Source organism: Anarhichas minor, unplaced genomic scaffold, assembly GCF_050575085.1.
Source record: "Anarhichas minor isolate MPS153535 unplaced genomic scaffold, ASM5057508v1 ptg000025l, whole genome shotgun sequence".
In the NCBI taxonomy this organism is placed as follows: Eukaryota; Metazoa; Chordata; class Actinopteri; order Perciformes; family Anarhichadidae; genus Anarhichas; species Anarhichas minor.
In genome coordinates, this window is record NW_027466471.1 from 11,789,651 (window position 1) to 11,807,547 (window position 17,897).

At 44.4% G+C, this 17,897-nt stretch overlaps 1 protein-coding gene across 1 annotated transcript in view; it reads right to left on the reverse strand.

Annotated features, from left to right (window-relative positions):
* Nucleotides 1-3,975: 3,975 nt before the first annotated feature.
* The window catches only part of fam222aa (family with sequence similarity 222 member Aa), a 45,104-nt gene continuing 31,182 nt past the window's right edge, over nt 3,976-17,897 (reverse strand). Inside the window, exon 3 of the mRNA XM_076099340.1 lies at nt 3,976-6,443. Coding sequence (XP_075955455.1) covers nt 4,990-6,443 — 1,454 coding nt within the window. The 3' untranslated portion in view covers nt 3,976-4,989. The remainder of the gene's footprint in view (nt 6,444-17,897) is intronic.

Sequence of the window (17,897 nt, forward strand, 5' to 3'; positions counted from 1 at the left end):
GGGAAACAGCCCTGTTTGTCCACAGGAACATTCTGAGAGCCACACAAACAGTAAAAGGAAACAGGGAAAAATAAATAAAGCAAAATCCCCAGACTTTTGTGTTTGGATTGGATACAGCGATATACCCACCACATAAACTAGATGAATATTTGGAGGCCATAAGCTTTTTCAGCTGAACATACATAGTTGTGATGCTGAAGAAATAAAAAGCTGTAAGCTCCTGGAATTACGAGCTGCTGCATTGCCTTTTAGAAAAGGGCTTTGGGTCTGTGCCTTTGGAAAAAGATCCTGATTTATTTTGTGATCTGTGCTGATTCTTTTTTTTTTTACCTTGGTTTGTATTTAATAAATGCTTAAAACTAAATTTAAATTGAATGGTGCATCCAGTCTTCTTATTCAGTAGCACTATAGAGATGGCAATGTGCTGTACCTCTGTGCTGTGCTGTACAGCTATAAGGCTGGTGGGTTAACTATACAAGCCGCCGCAGGACCATCTGTATTATTGATTAAAGTATTTTCTTGCTAGGTAGGAGCCCAATAGAGATAACTGGCCTCATGACTTTATCTTTTGCAGACGTTGAGGAGGGATGCTGGGAAGGACTCTGAGATGAGAGCCCCAGGGGCCCAAGGGCAGCCAGGGGACAGGACTAAAGTGGTGTGGAGGGGACGTCACCCCCCCTACCCACCCCCCTCTGTCATCTGTAGGTTAGAGAAGCAGCGCCAAGACTCTACAGAGTGAGCAGCTGCCTTTATTTTCTCTATCCCTACCGTCTCCTCTGTTTTGAGAGTAAAAGATCTGACCCTGCTTTGAACAGTCCGTCCGCGCTGCTTCCTCCTCAGCAGTGTTTGAGGTGCATAATATGCGACCAGACCTTTGCACTGGGTAAAGGTCTTCATGGACTTATTGGGATTTACTAAGGGATTTTTACAACCAGCATAAGTCAATTCCCCTCCACTTTGCCCTCAGGCCATCCCCGAGAGCATCTCATTGCCCTTGAAAACGTGCTAACAGTCGATAGCCTATAGCCACAGAGATAAGTTATAGATCTAAGTGTCCTCGTTCATTTGATCGGTGTCATCTATCCTTTCCTGTGCAGTATTACTTAGAATATTCTTCCAAGCAGAACAATTCTTGTAAGTGAAAATTTCACTTATACGAATTTAGTAAATTGAGGCAAAATAAAAATCTTTCAGTGAAGAATGTGATTTCCTCAGAGCTTGAATCTGAATATGAGGCCGCGTAGCCAAAGAGGGGAGGCTGAAACCAGCACCAGGAACATGGCAATTATCCTGATTACTGATGCTTCGAGGCTCCTCTGACCCCAAATCCCTCCCTGTATCTCTCTCGCTCTTTCTTTCTTTTGCTGAGATCTGTCACATTGCACGGGGCCCCTCAGCCAGGCAGGGAGCAACCATGTATAATCCAACAGAAAACAAATCCCCTCGATCAAACACAGCCCAGCTTTTTAAAGCAGGCCTCTGAGCCCAGGCGCCATGGTGCGGTGCTGAGGCCCTCTGAGACGCTGTGGAGGCTGTGATTTAGCAACACCCCCCCCCCCCCCCCCCCCCCCCTTTTATTTTTTAAAACCCCACTGTCCTCGCCTTCAACGCCAGCCAGCCAGCCCTAACCTTCAGTTTGTTTAAGCACTGCTGAACCCTGTTGGCCCCGGACAGGGGGAGGGTGGGCTTAGATAATGACATGCCATATGCCACTCTGCCTCTGCAGCTGAGTGAGCCGCGCATGGATCAGCTCAGGCACAAATCTATTTGAAATTTAATTCTATTATCCTAACATGGGCTAAGCGTCCATTGTCCAAATCGGGAATTGTGGAATGGACCAGAGTTTCAGGGCTAAGATGCATCCCATCAACAGAAGCTCATTAATGTGTGTGAAGGACCAGGGAGACAGACAGTTTGGAGCCTGTACAGTAGAAAATGTATCAACAAAGCAAAGACGGTAAAGTATCTAAATACCACCGTATATCTTATAAAACATGTGAATTGACTGAAATAATTCTACTAAAAGATGCTGTATTTTGTGTCACCTTTTCTCTGTTTCATTCAGTTGAACCTGGCTCAAAATGGCCAGATTCCTCACAGCACCTAATAGGAAACCCCTTGCTATTTAAAAAGGGTTTGATTTCAACCCTTTGAGTGAATGAATACTCTCTACTGGCAGTATCCAGCAGCCAGGCGTCACCCAATATTCCCATTAGCAGAGAGGCCTGGTGCCTCAGACCTCCACTGGTGGGAAAGGCCAGACACCAGAAACTGCCTCAAGTGTCTCCTCTTCACTTCAACATCATGTGACAGGGTTTAATGCTTGGATGCAGAAGCCAAACGGAGGGGATTTATGGACCGGGTGTATCTGTAAATCTGTCAAAATATTTCTACAAGACAGAAAATATGCTAGAATCACAGTGTGGCTGGGATATTAAGCTGTTGAAACAACATGAAAAATGTTCACTGGAATGGTAAGGAGGCTTACTGTGCATATTTAAGCCAAGGGGTTTGGTATGCTCTCCACTGAAATCTTTGTCAGCATTTAAAGACAGTAGCGTGTCTACAAACACCATTAGCTTAAAGTTTAAGGCTCATACTTAAGACTAAGTAAGAGTTATCTTCAGGGAAAAACAGGTCTATTTATGCAAATGATCAAAAAAAACATCAATTTCTGCTTTGTCGTCAATATTTTTATGTAAATCCTTTATTTTTACAACAATGCTGTCTGTCCTTTATCTTTGGGTGGCCAAAGCATTAACATGTAAAAAATGATGTATGTTTTCTCAATGGCAGCAGTTTACCGCTACAGTACAGTAAAGGACCTACATCACACTTCACGCTCCGCTCCGGATCTCACAGAGCTGCTGCTGAAACAAGGGCCAACTTTCCCACTGACTTCTAGAGGACGTTAAAAAATGCGTTAAAAAATAATGACAGACTTCAAAGCCAAGATGTGGCTTCTGAATATATTCTTAAAGAAATTTATTTTACACCTCAAAACAAAAAGGGATAGGGATTAGGGATGTGGTACATTGGGAATGTATTGACAACTGTAGTTTACATTTTTTTTTGGTGTAAGCTCAGAGAAAAATGTTAATACAGTCATAATAATTGCACTTTATAAATCTAGACTGATGCCAGTATTTCCCCATAACAAAGCTCCGACTCCCTCTCTCCAGTTACTAAATTCAATTTACCATTGAAATTTGATGGACAAAAGAAATGCTAATTTAAGACCAGAGGACTGCTGCACTGATCCAATTTTTCTCTTTCACTCAAGTCTCACAAGGCAATAAAACATTGCCGTAATTTAAGTGCAGTACATTCAAGGGAATCTCACAGTCAAAATAAATATTTCACTGCTCTGAATCATCAAGTTAAGACTGGCCCGGGCTAAATGTATCCCAACCAGGGGCTGAAACGGACAAGGGGAAGCAGTGGGCCTCGTCTCGTTTCATCTGATGCCAGCGGACAGGGCATGATTGTTTCCATATTGTATTTGTTTGCAGGATCAGGGGTGACTAGTACCCCCCAAACACAACTTTGATTTGTTCCCACCTCTTTCTGTCATCATGATAAACATTTGACAGAAGTAGTGGATGTAGCGCTGTAACTACAGCTAGAAAGGAGTCATGTGGGATCTTGATCGCTACTCTAGCTCCAGAGAATATCTAAAGCCTCTGATAAAAGGGAGCGAGACTTGCAAAATATCTCCTGTACATTACTCAGATATGATGTTTATGGGACTGGGGAATCAGTTTTTCAGTCTTTGTGGTTGAAATATTTTAGTGACACAATTGAAAAAAAAAGAAAAAAGTCTGAGGATTTTGAAAAAACACAAACTAAAATGCACACACGCGCATGCACTCAGCCACATACACGCATAAACATACATGTAAGGTTATGTAAATAACCTCCCAATCACATTCTTCATTGTAACATTTCTTTATCATGTTTTTTTTTTTTGCAACATTTTCTTTTTTAAATAAGTATTTCAAGATTTATTGTAGATTCCAGTGTTGGTTAGGAAAAAGAGCTCTCTGACCAGGTTCTTACAGAACCAAAGCAGCGACTATGCCTCACACCAGGACATAAGAAACTGCACATTAGCTTGAGGAGGAATTATCAAAAAAAAAAAAAAAAAAGGAAACATTTTAAATTAAAAAAAGCATTCGAGACACTTTTCCTCATAGCAGCCAATGCATAAAATATACCTACAAATATATAAACAAAAAAATAGGTTCAAGTTTTTCAAGTTTCTTAAATATATCATATCCAAACTACCCAATTCCAAACTTCAAAGTTAACAAGATTCAAGCAGTGCAATTTATGTATCAATTATAACAGCAATCACAACTAATATTGTACTATTCTTTTAATTCAACCCTATGATCCTTGTACATACACACCCGAGTATAATTTTAGTCTCCTCACGTACCAGTACAGTGTGTCTCTGTATGCGTTTGTCTATGTGTGTGGTTATATGTGTACTGTTACATTGTTTTGGATTTTGAAAGCAGCCCTAAGCTTTGGCCCTTTTGAGACCCTTTCAGTGACAACCTACACAGTAGCTTCAGCCTTAGTATTTGGAAGTTGGATACAAGTGCCGTATGCACTTCATGTCGAGCTATGATTCTAATCAAAAAGTTCAGGCGAGTAAAACAACAAAAAAACTGAAGAAAAAATAAATCAACCCAAAATTCCTATTGGCAAACCACACAATGGAACATCTGGAGCATCTTGAAATCCCTTTTTCTTTCCCGTTGGCAATCACTGCCACCTTTCATATTTGGGATTCCCACAGCCTGCCTTGAAACCACCAAACCAAGGGTCACACAGCACAACAACTGCTCTTCTCTACCCCCACACAAGTTAAAGCAGTGCCACTTTCAACAATCTGTACCTAGAAAAAACATATGTGTTCTTTAACTTTGATTTTCTTCACAAATTCCAACTCTTGATTCTCTTCCTCCTCTTCTTCCCACTCTATCTGTAAACAGGGAGGCGGATGTGTGCATGCTGGTGGTCTAACAGACGTGGCACAGAGACAGTCTCGTAGCCTTTGCCAAGCATCTGCTCCTTGATGCAGGGTGGGTGGATGTCGTTGATCAGGTACTCCAGAGACTGCAAGCTGCTGCTCAGCACTGATGTGTTGCACAAGCTCTTGCTGGGCAGGCTGCAGCACAAACCTCCCCCGCTGTCTACAGCAGGGTGATGATGATGGTGGTAGTGGTGATGGTGGTGGGGGTAGCCCATCTCTCTGTGCCCCGTGACCGGTCCTCCTGTGGAGGTGGCCAAAAGCTCCTGGGGGTTGTAGCAGTCACTGTCAGGTGTTACCAGCACACTGTTCCATGGCGGGGCAAAATATTGACCCACTGAGAAATTTCCATGCATACCCACACAGTTCAAAGGGGAAGAGCTGACTTTGTCCATCCCGCCTCCTCCGCTGGCACTGGCTGTCAGGTGGTAAGGTCTGGAGGAAGAGGAGGACATTTGTGCCGCCACAAGTCCCCCTGGAACACAAGTTTCTGGGGACTTGCTGATGGCGCCCCCTCCTCCGCTACCTCCGCTGTACATGCGGAGCACAGCCTGTTGATGCTGCTGATGCTGCTGTTGTTGTTGCTGCTGCTGCTTCTGCCAAATGATGTAGTCCATTCCATCTGCGTACACTCCATTCTTCAAAGCCTCTGCATTTTGAGCCGGCAGCCCGGGCCCTGTGTACACCATATTAGCCTGGGGACCCATTCCTAACACATATCCTCCACCTGAGGAGCTAGAAGAGACCCCCATGCCAGTTGAGCCCTGCTTGGAGGGGCTGGAATTTGACGATGTAGTGGCAGCCCCTTGGCACACCTGCTGCAGAGCCTGGGCCTGGCAATGCTGGTTGATCTGGTAGATGATGCTCTGGATGGAGGGGAGGTTGGACTGTGCAGGCAGGGCCAGGCCTCGGCCCCCTGTTACCGGAATCACTGAGCCAGCTACAGTGACATTTGGGGGAACCGAGAGTACGGGGCCCTCTGGGGGCCCAGTGTGGTATACCATTTGGCCGTGACCACTGGCTAAAGTGCTACTACTAGGGGGTGGGTATGGGGCAACAGCTATGTGGGCTGGCGAGAGCTTAGTCCGTCTTCCTTCGGAGTTCTTAAGAACACCTTTTGAAGGGACAAAGGTGGCTGTTGATGAGGATGACGGTGAGGAGGCCTTGATGATTGCCAGCAGGCCATGGTGGCCCCCTGTGTAGATATGTGGATTGGGACCATAGCGTTGCCCTGTGGTGTCATATCCATTCACAGTCCGATTAAGGTGCTTGTGCTGGGGAACCCTGATGTTGGTGGGGAAGATCTTGATGCACAGAGGGCTGTTGGCCGTTTTCTGAGCGAAGGCATCAAGTTCCGCCGCAGTGGGGTAGCGCGGGGAATGTGTGGGCACCACAAGCTCACCTGCAAAACAAACAGAGAAACAAGTATGAGTGAAATGAATGACCAAGATAAAAAAACAACTAGATGGACGCATGTGTTGCAGAACAGAACATCAGACCAGGAGTTTCATTACCAGAAATATCAAAGGAGCCAACAGCAACGGCAGCCACAAAGTCAGATCGATCAATCAATTGCATTAAGCACTACTCTGCTGCAACAGTCAAACCTTTAGCATTACAGTGACTACATCTAAAGCACTCTGAAAAATGTGAGTGTTCAACAAAAGCAGGTGAATAAAACCAGAAGCAAACAGCGGGCACACTGCGGAACAACCCAAATAGAGTTTGCAAATAGTAAATCAGGGCCGACACTCATTTATGTTCCATCCTTCCTCCATTTGAGCTTTCTTTCCATTTTCACACCCTCCTGTGGAAGTTCTTCCCTAGGCAAATGGATCTTTTTTAAAACTCATTCTGTCAAAGCCTGGTACCTTAGGCACTGTTAAATCAGTGCATTGTGAAATTAATTCAGACTCTCTTTAGCATTGAATTGGGTTAGCCTTGGATACCAGGCAAGCAGGGACGGAGGGGAGGGGATAAAAGCTTGTTTAATTGCAGTGGCACATTTGAGATTTATAAGTGGTATCACTTACTGGGTCTTACCCTTGGCCACAGCATTTCCACATTTATTCAATTCAGGAGTATGTGGAGAGGCCCTCACAAAAAAACCAATTAGACATCCGTGGGGAATTCGTAGCCTGGTTAAGGTGAACTACATCAGACTGGAACCAAGTCAAGAATTCTACAGTGCTGCTATTTGCAAACTTGGTCAAGGATAAAACTGAGCACACGCTGTTTAAAAAAGCATTTCAAAAAGACGGAAACACATCATTGTTGAGATTGAATAAATCAAATATAAGACATGCCTCTGACATATTTCATTAAAGAGTAGCAAAATATTGGCTTTTCTGTTCATGTTATATAGATTGTTATTACATGACACAACAGACAAAAGACAGTTGCAGAGATGTTGCACATGTAAATGATGTCTACTGTTGCCATATGAAACCAATCCAAACCCCAAATTCAATTCAGCAGTAAACGCAGCGAGTGTGTCTAGCAATGCCCCTCGCTCAATGAGCCAAGGCTTGGCCATTGTGAATTGAGGTGGCAAACAGGCGAATGGCAATTTCTAAAAAACCCACCATGTGTCATTGTTTGGGGGCTGGGCATGGAGGTGAGAGGCCGCGGAGAGATTGGATTTAAACGACATTATTCAGTCAATTTCATGGCTACTTAGCTCAGTGTAACAAAAAGGGTGGGGGGATGGGGAAAATAACTCAATTTACAAGCAATATATCAGCAGTTGTATGATTGAAACACCTTCAAAAATTACATTTTTATGCAAAAGCTAACAAAACGCACAAAAATTAACTGCCATAACTGTGCCGTCAGCAAATGTCCCGGCGACCTAAGGAGTCTGCAGGGTGCAGGCTGTGACTAGGACTCACTCCATTTCCTCTCCGATTGCAAAATCATTTTGAAGAGACTCCACAGCCAAGTAGTCACAATTCTCATTTCTTTGCTCCCATTACAGATAGCATGGGGAGTTCATTTCAACAACCCTATGGGTCTCCAACTGTGAAAATGATTAAATCTACAAGATCCATATCATAAAATAAATAAATTGGGAATTTAACAGCAGAGGGGGGAGACTGCGAATATCCCAAGCCAAATTAAGTGCAAGACCTATTCCAGTCAGTTAGGTTCGTCCTGCAGACTAAATCAGAAACACTCAACTTCAAATTAGAAATGAAATTTGTAAAAATGTAATTTCTGTAATATTTTTATTATTCAATAATAATAAAAAATATCTTGGATCTAATAACTTGGTTTTAATCAGAGGGAGGGAACCTGGTGCCATCCTAATGGGCAAGTCTGAGTGTGCCAGTCCAGCCAACCTAACGTCTAACCAACCTTACTGAGGCAAAGCTCTGCTTCCCTGGTGACGGCAGTGCCATTTGCTTTGATGTTCTGACTTGCAGTGGAAAACTGACAGAAGATTTATTTAATTTGCTCAGAAGATAAAAACACGTTCATTTCAAAGCAGATTGCTGGTCCACATGCAAATGGAATGGCAGCATTTTTTTCTGATCTTCTTTACATGAGAGCAAAAAAAAAAACACATCTTTGATCATCACATGGTCTAAATGAGGAAAGATACTTGGCTTTCAGGCATATCAAGGGCCTGTGCCCTGCTGTCCCTGCAAGCCCCCAGCTGCAATATGCCCATCATTCCACCTAATTACTGCCACATGAGGAAAAAAAACTATAAAAACAGCCAGGAAATTCATTAAAGGGTGGCTAATTCTATTCCTTCTCAATCACTGAGTCCATATTTTCCATGCCCGAGCCTGCATTTCTTCTTAGAGAGACGAGAAAGCACTCTCCCTCCATCTTTTCCCAGCTTGGCCCTTGTTTGTCAATAGGCAGAGCCTTTGGCACACCAACCTGGCATCAAAGGGTTTCACACTTCACAGGCCACAGGGATTAGAGGCCTTTCAGGCCTACAAAACCCATCTCAGCTCCACAAAGGCTTCCGGTTATTAGAACCCACAGGCATAAAGGAAGAAGAGGAGGAGGAGGAGGCAAATGAGCATCTGGATGCTTCTGATTCCAGCTTCCTCAATGAAAAGTTCCACGGTATAAATTTTAAAGTAAAGTTGATCACAGTAAGTATGGCCACAAACTGGGGTGTAATTTCACTCTCATCCATCTGCTGTTATACACTCTGTGTGTTTGATGTGCAGGGTCTCCACATCTCTCTGCTCCAGAGCAGTAAGTCTATAAGTGAGGACATGGAGGTTAAAGAAGAGAGTCTCTTTTTAGGCTGGCACTTTGTGACTTATTGGTTAAGGCTGCAGTAGATCATAGCTATGAGCAGCAGCATACAGATGGTGCTGGCTGATAAACACCCTCCGAGGCAGCCAGCACTGCCTCCTTTGTGTGAGCCCTCAACCCCTCATAAGGTAGGGGGTTTCCTGCACCTGTGCACATTCTCCAGCGTGGACGTGCATGCAAACACTATGCATGAAAACAGAAACGAAAGGCAAAAACATACACACACAAACCTGCATCTGCAGTTGTGTGTCTCATTTGCCATCAGTGGAGCATGTTGTTATCCTCTGCTCAGCTCTCACTCATGAAATGTAGGGCAGGGACAACAACAGGTGCCTGTGCGGGCGACAGCCTGCAATGCCTCCTGGGCTAAATGCTTCACACTCGCTTCATTTCGACATGCGACAGCCTTGTAAGGATTAATTATTTCCCTGGGGATGGAAGAATATGGTTTTTCCCTTCCTGTGAGCAGGAGGCTATGTGCACTCACAAGCACATGAAACTGCTTATAGTAAATGAACGGGGAAACCTGGGCTAGCACTGCTTTAACAATAAAGTTTCACATGAAAGGCATATAAACAAACCACGCATATGATTGAACTGCATTGGAGATGAGATAAAAGCTCAGGCAAACATGCATTAGTTCTGAGAGATCACGCGCCAGGGAGCGGAGATGGCAGGAAGGCAATTAATGGGCTGACCTTCGTCCTTAATCACCCAGTGCCTGGCACACAATGCCCATGTGTCAGAGCAGCACATCTCTAAATGCCACCCCTCATTAGCACGATGCACGTTGTGAGAGAGGCTATCTCTGTGCAGTGTTACACTCTCCAGTGGTGAGACAGAGATAGCAAGGCTGGGATAGGATAACATGGCAGCACAGAGCCGGACTGAGCTGCAGTAGGCCATGATATGATCTAGAAATCCCATTTCACTTGGAGGATGGGCACTCTCCTTTCTCTCCATTTTTGATTGGCATGAAACTCCCCAAGCGCAACGTCCTTGGTGTACCCAGTGCTGTTACTGTGATTGCATGTGTGCTTGTGTGTATGCACACATGTGTGTGTGTGTATGTGTGTGTGAGTGTGTGTGTTTCTGTACGTTGTGGTGAAAGGGGTACCCAATTCTGAACACTCAATTAACACTCCTTTAATTAGCCAGCAGTACATTTTGAATTCTGATGAACTAATTTTCTTGGTGTGAGGGTGGAGGAGTGGTGGAGGGCTGGTAAAGATGAGGTCCACTGGGTACAAAACAGCAATAAAGAGGGAACTGGTTAGATTAGACTGTAGAAAATCCATTAAATTCTGTGCACTTCTTCCAAGTGAGAGGTCAAATTGTGTTGATCACAAGAAGCAAAGGCAGACAGAGCGAATATGAGAGCAGGGAGTTAGCTGAGGTGGAAAGAGGAGGGTGGGGGTGGTGGTGGGGAGATAGGGAGTCAGAGGCTGTGCGAGAGTGCAGCACCAAATCCAGAGGACCATGAGAATGCTTTGCATTTTAATTAGAGGTTTAAATGAATAAGCAGAGGGAAAAGTCAGAGAGAAGTGCCTGAAATGCCCTTGCTCCCATTTATTAGTGATCCAAGTGTTCTAAGATTAGGAGCAGGTTGGAGAAGTTTCTTCTTATTAGTGGCGAAAACGCTGAAACACATCAAAAAGCCTGCGCCATTTCCTCACTCACTCCCGTATCCCTACTTTCCGCCTGTTTTATTCCCCTCTGACCATGTACATTGGTGAGCAGCGGGAAAAAAGTGCTTGTTTAAATGAAGGAAGAGGAGCATTTGGTTGAAATGCAATTAAGTTTTCACGGAAGAACGAGTGCATAGTACACATTAACTTTGGTCAAACAAACAGTGATGAGGTTAGGGCAAACAACAGGAGCAGAGATGAGAGAAAACATGGGGTCAGCTTCAGTCCAACGTCAATGTTCACTTGGAGCCATTTCCCTCAGAGAGGGACAGTCCTTGTTAAATGTGTGTGTGAGCCAAGAGGGGACATTAGCTGCAGTATTGATCATGTGTCTACTCAACCTACATGCAGCTATACAAGATGGGTCTCTCTTTTTTCCACAGTACTGATTTTTTTTTTTTTGGGGGGGGGGGGGGGGGGTTGCTTGCTACCAAGGCTACATGATTCAATTTCGGGATTCTTCAAATATGTGGTGTGTGTTTTAGACCACTGGGCCAGCAGGTTGTCCCTTTTATCCACAAGTCTTGTAACACATTCCACCACTAATGGCCACTTTGCCCTTAACCTTATTGTAATGAAGTTATTCAAATTAATAATTCATGGCTAAAACAATCTTCAATCCCTCAGCTTGGAAAATGTCTGACCAGTCAAATGTGTTGCAGCCTCGACGGGGCAGATTCAACAGCATCGCTCCATGGAGGAACCCTTGACCTGTGGCTATTGTTCAGCTCTCAGCAGATATAGGATCAGGGTCTTCTCCCCTCCTCCGTTAGCCTGCTGCAAAAAGACGGGTAGGCGAGGGGAAGCCAGAGGCAGCTTCGCATCCTGAACAATACCTGCCTTGTGCTAATGGAGGTGTCATCTGGCACAGGGCTGATTAGTCAGCGATTACAGCCAGGCCTCAATTGCCGTGACAACTGCTGCAAACACAATGGGCCCTGATAGAGCCAGCTGTTTGGTCCTCTGCAATTAACCCTGCATCCCACTCGTCTCCGGCAGTGCGCTGCCTCTAATTGACTATCGGGCACACAAAGCAGGGGTTGTCGGCCAGACCCCCTGGACATAGCCCCCCCACCCCTCTGCCGAGGTAGCGATGATAATAATAGAGGCGTCCTGTGGACTCGCCGCCAGTCAATCAAAGCCTCGGCGCCCCACAGGAGCTTCCTGAGGAGAGCGGGAGCAGAGGATGCACATGTATGAGCCAGTGATCAACAGGGTACAGCAGCCTTGCAGGGGGCAGACATGTTGAATATGCCCTCAGCTGGAGTACTAATCAATTCAAGTGCACGTGAGGGGAAAGGGAACCCTGCTGCTTGCTTGATATCAGAAAAGCCATTTTTAGGAGCACTCATCTCCCTCTGTTCATCTCAAGGTTGATTTTCTGTGCAACAACACAGCGAGAAGAAAATCAAGGCAATTATTTGTCAGGCCTTTGCTATCTATAATTGCAAAGATAAAAATCAAACTGCATTGATTTCTCAGAGGATAGAGCTGTCTGAATTCACGGCTGCTTGTGTCATCATAATCATCAAACAAAGTCACATTGTACGACAGTGGAAACGAAAAATGCAATCTTCACCAAACTCCTCTTTGTCTTCTTTAAATTCTTCACATTTATTTCTAAAGGAGGTTGACTTAAAGATTGTAACGCTGCATTCCATAAGAATGGGGTCGGAATTTCCGTGTTCCCAGTAGGCATGCCGCCTCAGGACGCATTTACGAGTCAGATATACAGACGATGCCCAACAAACCCCGACCAGTCGGCTGCTCTGCGAATCAACAGTAGAAAATATCTGTAGTAATATTCTGTTTATTAGCACTTCTGTCTTACTTGTCACACTCAGTCATACAGTATTGTCCAACTCCTATCTGTGAACATTCTGCTGCTGTGTCTGTATGTGCAAAATACCGCCTTAATGTGCTGTTATCAACTGATATTAGTAATAATGTCTAACCTGGCTGGAGCAAACCCCATTAAGTGTTCTGACTTGTTGTAGTGGAACGTAGTCAACTCGGGCGTGATGTCATTTCCATCTCCTAATTCCGATTTCTGAAGTAAATGGAATGCAGCATAATTTTTAACATAACTTATTAAATAATAAATCAAACAACAAACAAACCATATGTTTCACAGTCACATAGTGTTACGTTTGAATCAAATGTCAGACACCAAATAATAGGTAAACACTTCAATCAAATGACTCACTATGTAAATAGAATCAGTAGTTGGACAACATCTTTCAACAGAGGGTGTCATGCTGCAATCACATATTGGACTTTTAACCTGCCAACATGTTTCACAAATAGCAAAGAGGATAATGAGAATGTTAAAGCAATCTGCACACTGATCCTTCACAGGCACGCAGATGTGGCAAAATGTCAAAAATGGATTTAATCATTAAAGGAGATTAAAAAAACTTGGACAAAACTCCCAAATCTAATCTTTCATTTCATTAAAACCAATCTAATCTTAGATTTAATTTATCTATTTCCTGCATAAGCAGATGGAAGAAATACCCAATTGAGAGCCTAATTTGGGCTTCCTCCTCACAGAGACTGCATGAGGTCATTTAGTTAGCCAGCAGTGTCCACGTGTGCGGTTAATACGGTACACTGAGACAGAGGTATGCTACGGATAACATGAGGAAGGAGCAGAGGAAAAACAAGATCCATTTGTTTTTCTTTCTGTACAACGTGTTTGTCCATCAACATTATTCGTCTTTTTCAGTTTCTCATATATGTAATATGTGATGGTGAACAATGGGTCCGATCAAAACAGCTAATTAGGTTTCTATTACAAAGGTTTTCTCCCAAGAAATAAGAAATATTATACCACCAAGACACTGCCATGTTTACATTTTCTCGTTAGAATTTATCTCTGAAGCCAGATGTTCCTGAATCAGCCATGAAAATTAATTAGCTGGTTTGATGTGGCAACCTCATGCTCCTTCCAGACAGACCTGGCTTTTATGAGCTGTAGGGGAAATTACTGACAATTGATTGATCCTGAAGGACTCTTCTGTACACATGGACTCACACACACACACACACACACACACACACACACACACACACACACACACACACACACACACACACACACACACACACACACACACACACACACACACACACACACACACACACACACACACACACACACACACACACACACACACACACACACACACACACACACACACACACACACACGTAGATCCTGCTAACAGCTGATCCAAATATTTTTCCGTCCAGACATCCTTTCTCTTTAAGCTACAACATTGATGACCATTAATTGGCAAAATCCACGAATCTAGAAGCTCCATACATGCTTTATTTTTAGTTAAAAAAAGCTGATGTCTCGTCATCTCCGACTCTGTCTCTTTAGTCTCCCTCTTTGTCTCTTCATCCCCCTCTCTGTCTCTTTAGTCCACCTCTCTGTGTCTTCATCCGTCTCTTCATCTCCCTCTCTGTCTCTCCAGTTTCCCTCTCTGTCTCTTCATCCCCCTCTCTGTCTCTTTAGTCTCCCTCTCTGTCTCTTCATCCCTCTCTCTGTCTCATATTCCCCCTCTCTGTCTCTTCTTCCCCCTCTCTGTCTCTTCATCCCCCTCTCTGTCTCTTCATCCCCCTCTCTGTCTCTTCATCTCCCTCTCCCTGTCTCTTCATCCCCCTCTCTGTCTCTTCAGTCTCCCTCTCTGAGTAAGTGAGTTTCATCTGGGGTGCTTGCCGGGCGAAATCACCTCAGGGCGAACACTTTATTATCTGTAGTCAAAGCGTCACCACAAATACCATTCTACACACACAAGTGTCACTTTCCATTTGTCTGCACTCTGGCTGCATTAGCGGAGCCTAGCCGGCACAGAGCCTCGTCTCAAACGCGCACAGCAGAAGAAAACTAACAGCGTGGGAAAGCACTCGTCCTGCATTCCTGCCCCATTAACACCACTGGCATCACCAGAGGAGGCCTACTGCCTCTCTCTGGAATTAAAAACATTATCAGCACTATAACTTCTGTCAAGATAGCATTTGAAAAGACAAACAGAAAAAGATGTTTAGGCAGATATCTTACATTCTTGCCCTTTTATGTTATTTTTAACACAAAAAATCATATTCAATGAGAACTTAACATAAAGTCCCCCTTTAATTCAGAGCAGATCACTGCACATGTTAATTACTGATGATCTAGCAGACCGTCCAGCAAAAACAACACCATTGGAGTTTATGTCCTCTTTGAGCCACAAAGGAATGCAGGCCAACAGCTTTTTTTTGTGGGACACCCGTGCATCAAACAAACACAGAAACTGGTGCAACATGTTTAGCTCACACTGCACTCCATAAACAAAACAGACAAACAAAAAGAAAGGACTCCATGTTTGTTCCCATGACAGTCAAAAAAAAAAAAAAAAAAGGCATTTCAATGGAAAGCATCAACCCTGAATATTTCACGCTGTGAACAGAGCCCCTCACAAACTCGACCTCATTTCAGGCACGAGTTTCACCAGGCTCTTTCCATTTGCAATAATTTATGGTCCTGGATGGGCAACATCGTGGATTATAAATGGAAAAAAATACCTATATTCCGTACAAAACAGTTTTCTGTTTAATAATCAAGTCTGGCCAAAGGGCTTAGTGGAGTGCATGGTTCAGTATAGATGGGGGGGGGGGGGGGGGGACCGAGCCCCCTGGTCCGCCTGTGAGGAGCCAGCCCTCAGGCCTGCCTGGGCCACCCTCATTGTGCATACAGCATGGTCTAGAAAGCAGGGCTTATCAGCAAATACCCCGAGTCAGCACAAGCAGCAGGGTGGTTATGCGTTGCGACTGGCACACCAGCCGATATTGTCATGTGCGATTAGGTCTGTGCTCATGGGCCTGTGAACTCATTCCTATGGCATCATAGTCAACCCCACCCCCTCTCCTCTCCTCCAGTTATATCCCTGCCTCTCTGCTGCCCTCTCCCCCTTCTGAGGGTTTTCCGTTTTGCATTCAGCTCCTGCCATTTCACAATGTACCCTCACTGAACCTTGTGTACCCCACCTGAAGCTGTGGTCCAGTGCAAACATATACTGAGTCAAAATACATTAACGGGTTCGACTGGTTTGATTTCCAAAACAAATCTCTGCATCTTAATCAACTCAGTCCACAAGGGTCATCCTCAAGTTAAAGCTATAACCAAGAAGCAGCCGGTGTTAGTTGTTTTGTCTCGGTACACCTCTGCAGATGACAAGGCTGATAGAGAGGAACAAAGGCCGGCTCATAGAAGAAAGAAAGACAAACTGTGAGGCCAGTTATGGGGAAATATCAGGAGAAAGAAAGAGAGATTGAAACATTAAGTGATGAGGCAGAGAGCAACGCAGGACACAGAGCCAAGAAAGAAATACAACAAGGAAAAATCCTGACCTGAAAGATTAATGTCGAGCCCTCCCTGTTGTTTTTAAGAGAATATGCCACGCTGTGACACTATTTTCTCAAAGGGCTACATGTACAGCCAAGAGCGAGCAGCATTCACAGTCATGCACAAACTCAAATGGACGCAGCAACAACACAAACACACACACACTTGAAATACGGGACACCAGAGGTAGAGATTGTAAGCGCATACAGAGATAAGAAAAGGAACCAGTGCAGAGAGCAGAGAAGGAAGAAAAAAGGGAGAGAGTGGGAGCGAGAGGGAGAGATGAGGAGAGGCTGGAGGCGCCTGGGCAGGCCTGTCAGACTGGAGGAAGTGCTGGTGCACAGGCCTGCAGGTAAATGGAAGAAGAAAGGCGCCTTCAGGCTGCCCGAGGCAAGCCTGGGCCCTTCTGTTCTATCATTTAGGAGACAAGTCCTCCACTGATTCCCAATTAATATTTAACACTGCACAGACAACAAGGCGCTCGGCTGCAATACACATGCCAACGAGAGGAGAGCAGAGGAGAGGAGAGGAGAGGAGAGGAGGTACATAAATGGATAGTGTTGAGGCTTAAAACAAAGGATGAGAGCCTGCTAGGCCGCAGGAACTTTTCTGCTGCGAACTTCTTACTGCGCACGCGCACCAGAAAAATGAGCTGGATCCGGTTCAAAATCAAAACAATATTTAATGTACCACACAAAGTTCACTTACAAACTGAATTAACTATCAATAGTAATGTTCTCGAGAACAGAGATCACATGCACGCATCTCACTCACAGGTCTGGCCATTCCAGGTGCTGAAAAACGAGAGCGGATGTGGTCTGAGGAATGCTCTCTAGAACATTGTCTTTTATATCCCCTGACAGTCGGAAAGTGTCCGAAACTGTCCTAAAACGTCTGAATGATCCTCCGTCGACCAGTGATTGGCTCCATTTGAATCCTGTCCCCTCCCAATATCGATCCTTTGTGGCAAACATCCTGAACTCCTCCTCTCTGTGACCTGCTGGTCAGTTGTCCACCTCTGTTCTCTGATGCACCTCTGGAAAGCCTCACTCAAAATGATCCCTTTCTGACCCTCAAAACTATACAGTGTTTTAATACCTTTAGTGACTATGGTTTAATACAGGGGTCTTCAACGTTTTTCAGGCCAAGGACCCCCAAACTGATAGAGAGATGGAGCAGGGACCCCCGACTATATATATTGTATAAAATTGTGTTTTGTATTAAAATGGGCCTAGTGCCACGTATAAACATACCTCTTTATTGTGCATTCAATACTAAGCTATTCAAATAATACATAGGTTCATATATTCATGTTTTTATTTTAAACATGTGCAAGGTACAGTGAGTAGGGAGGCCGTGCCACTGCCATTTATAAACAGACCTTGTCAGCTGATACCAATGCCAATATCAACATTGTCTGTCAATTGCATGATAATCATGCAAACAAGCTATTCAAATTGAAATGAGTGATGGCCTATGAGTGCCACTGCCATGC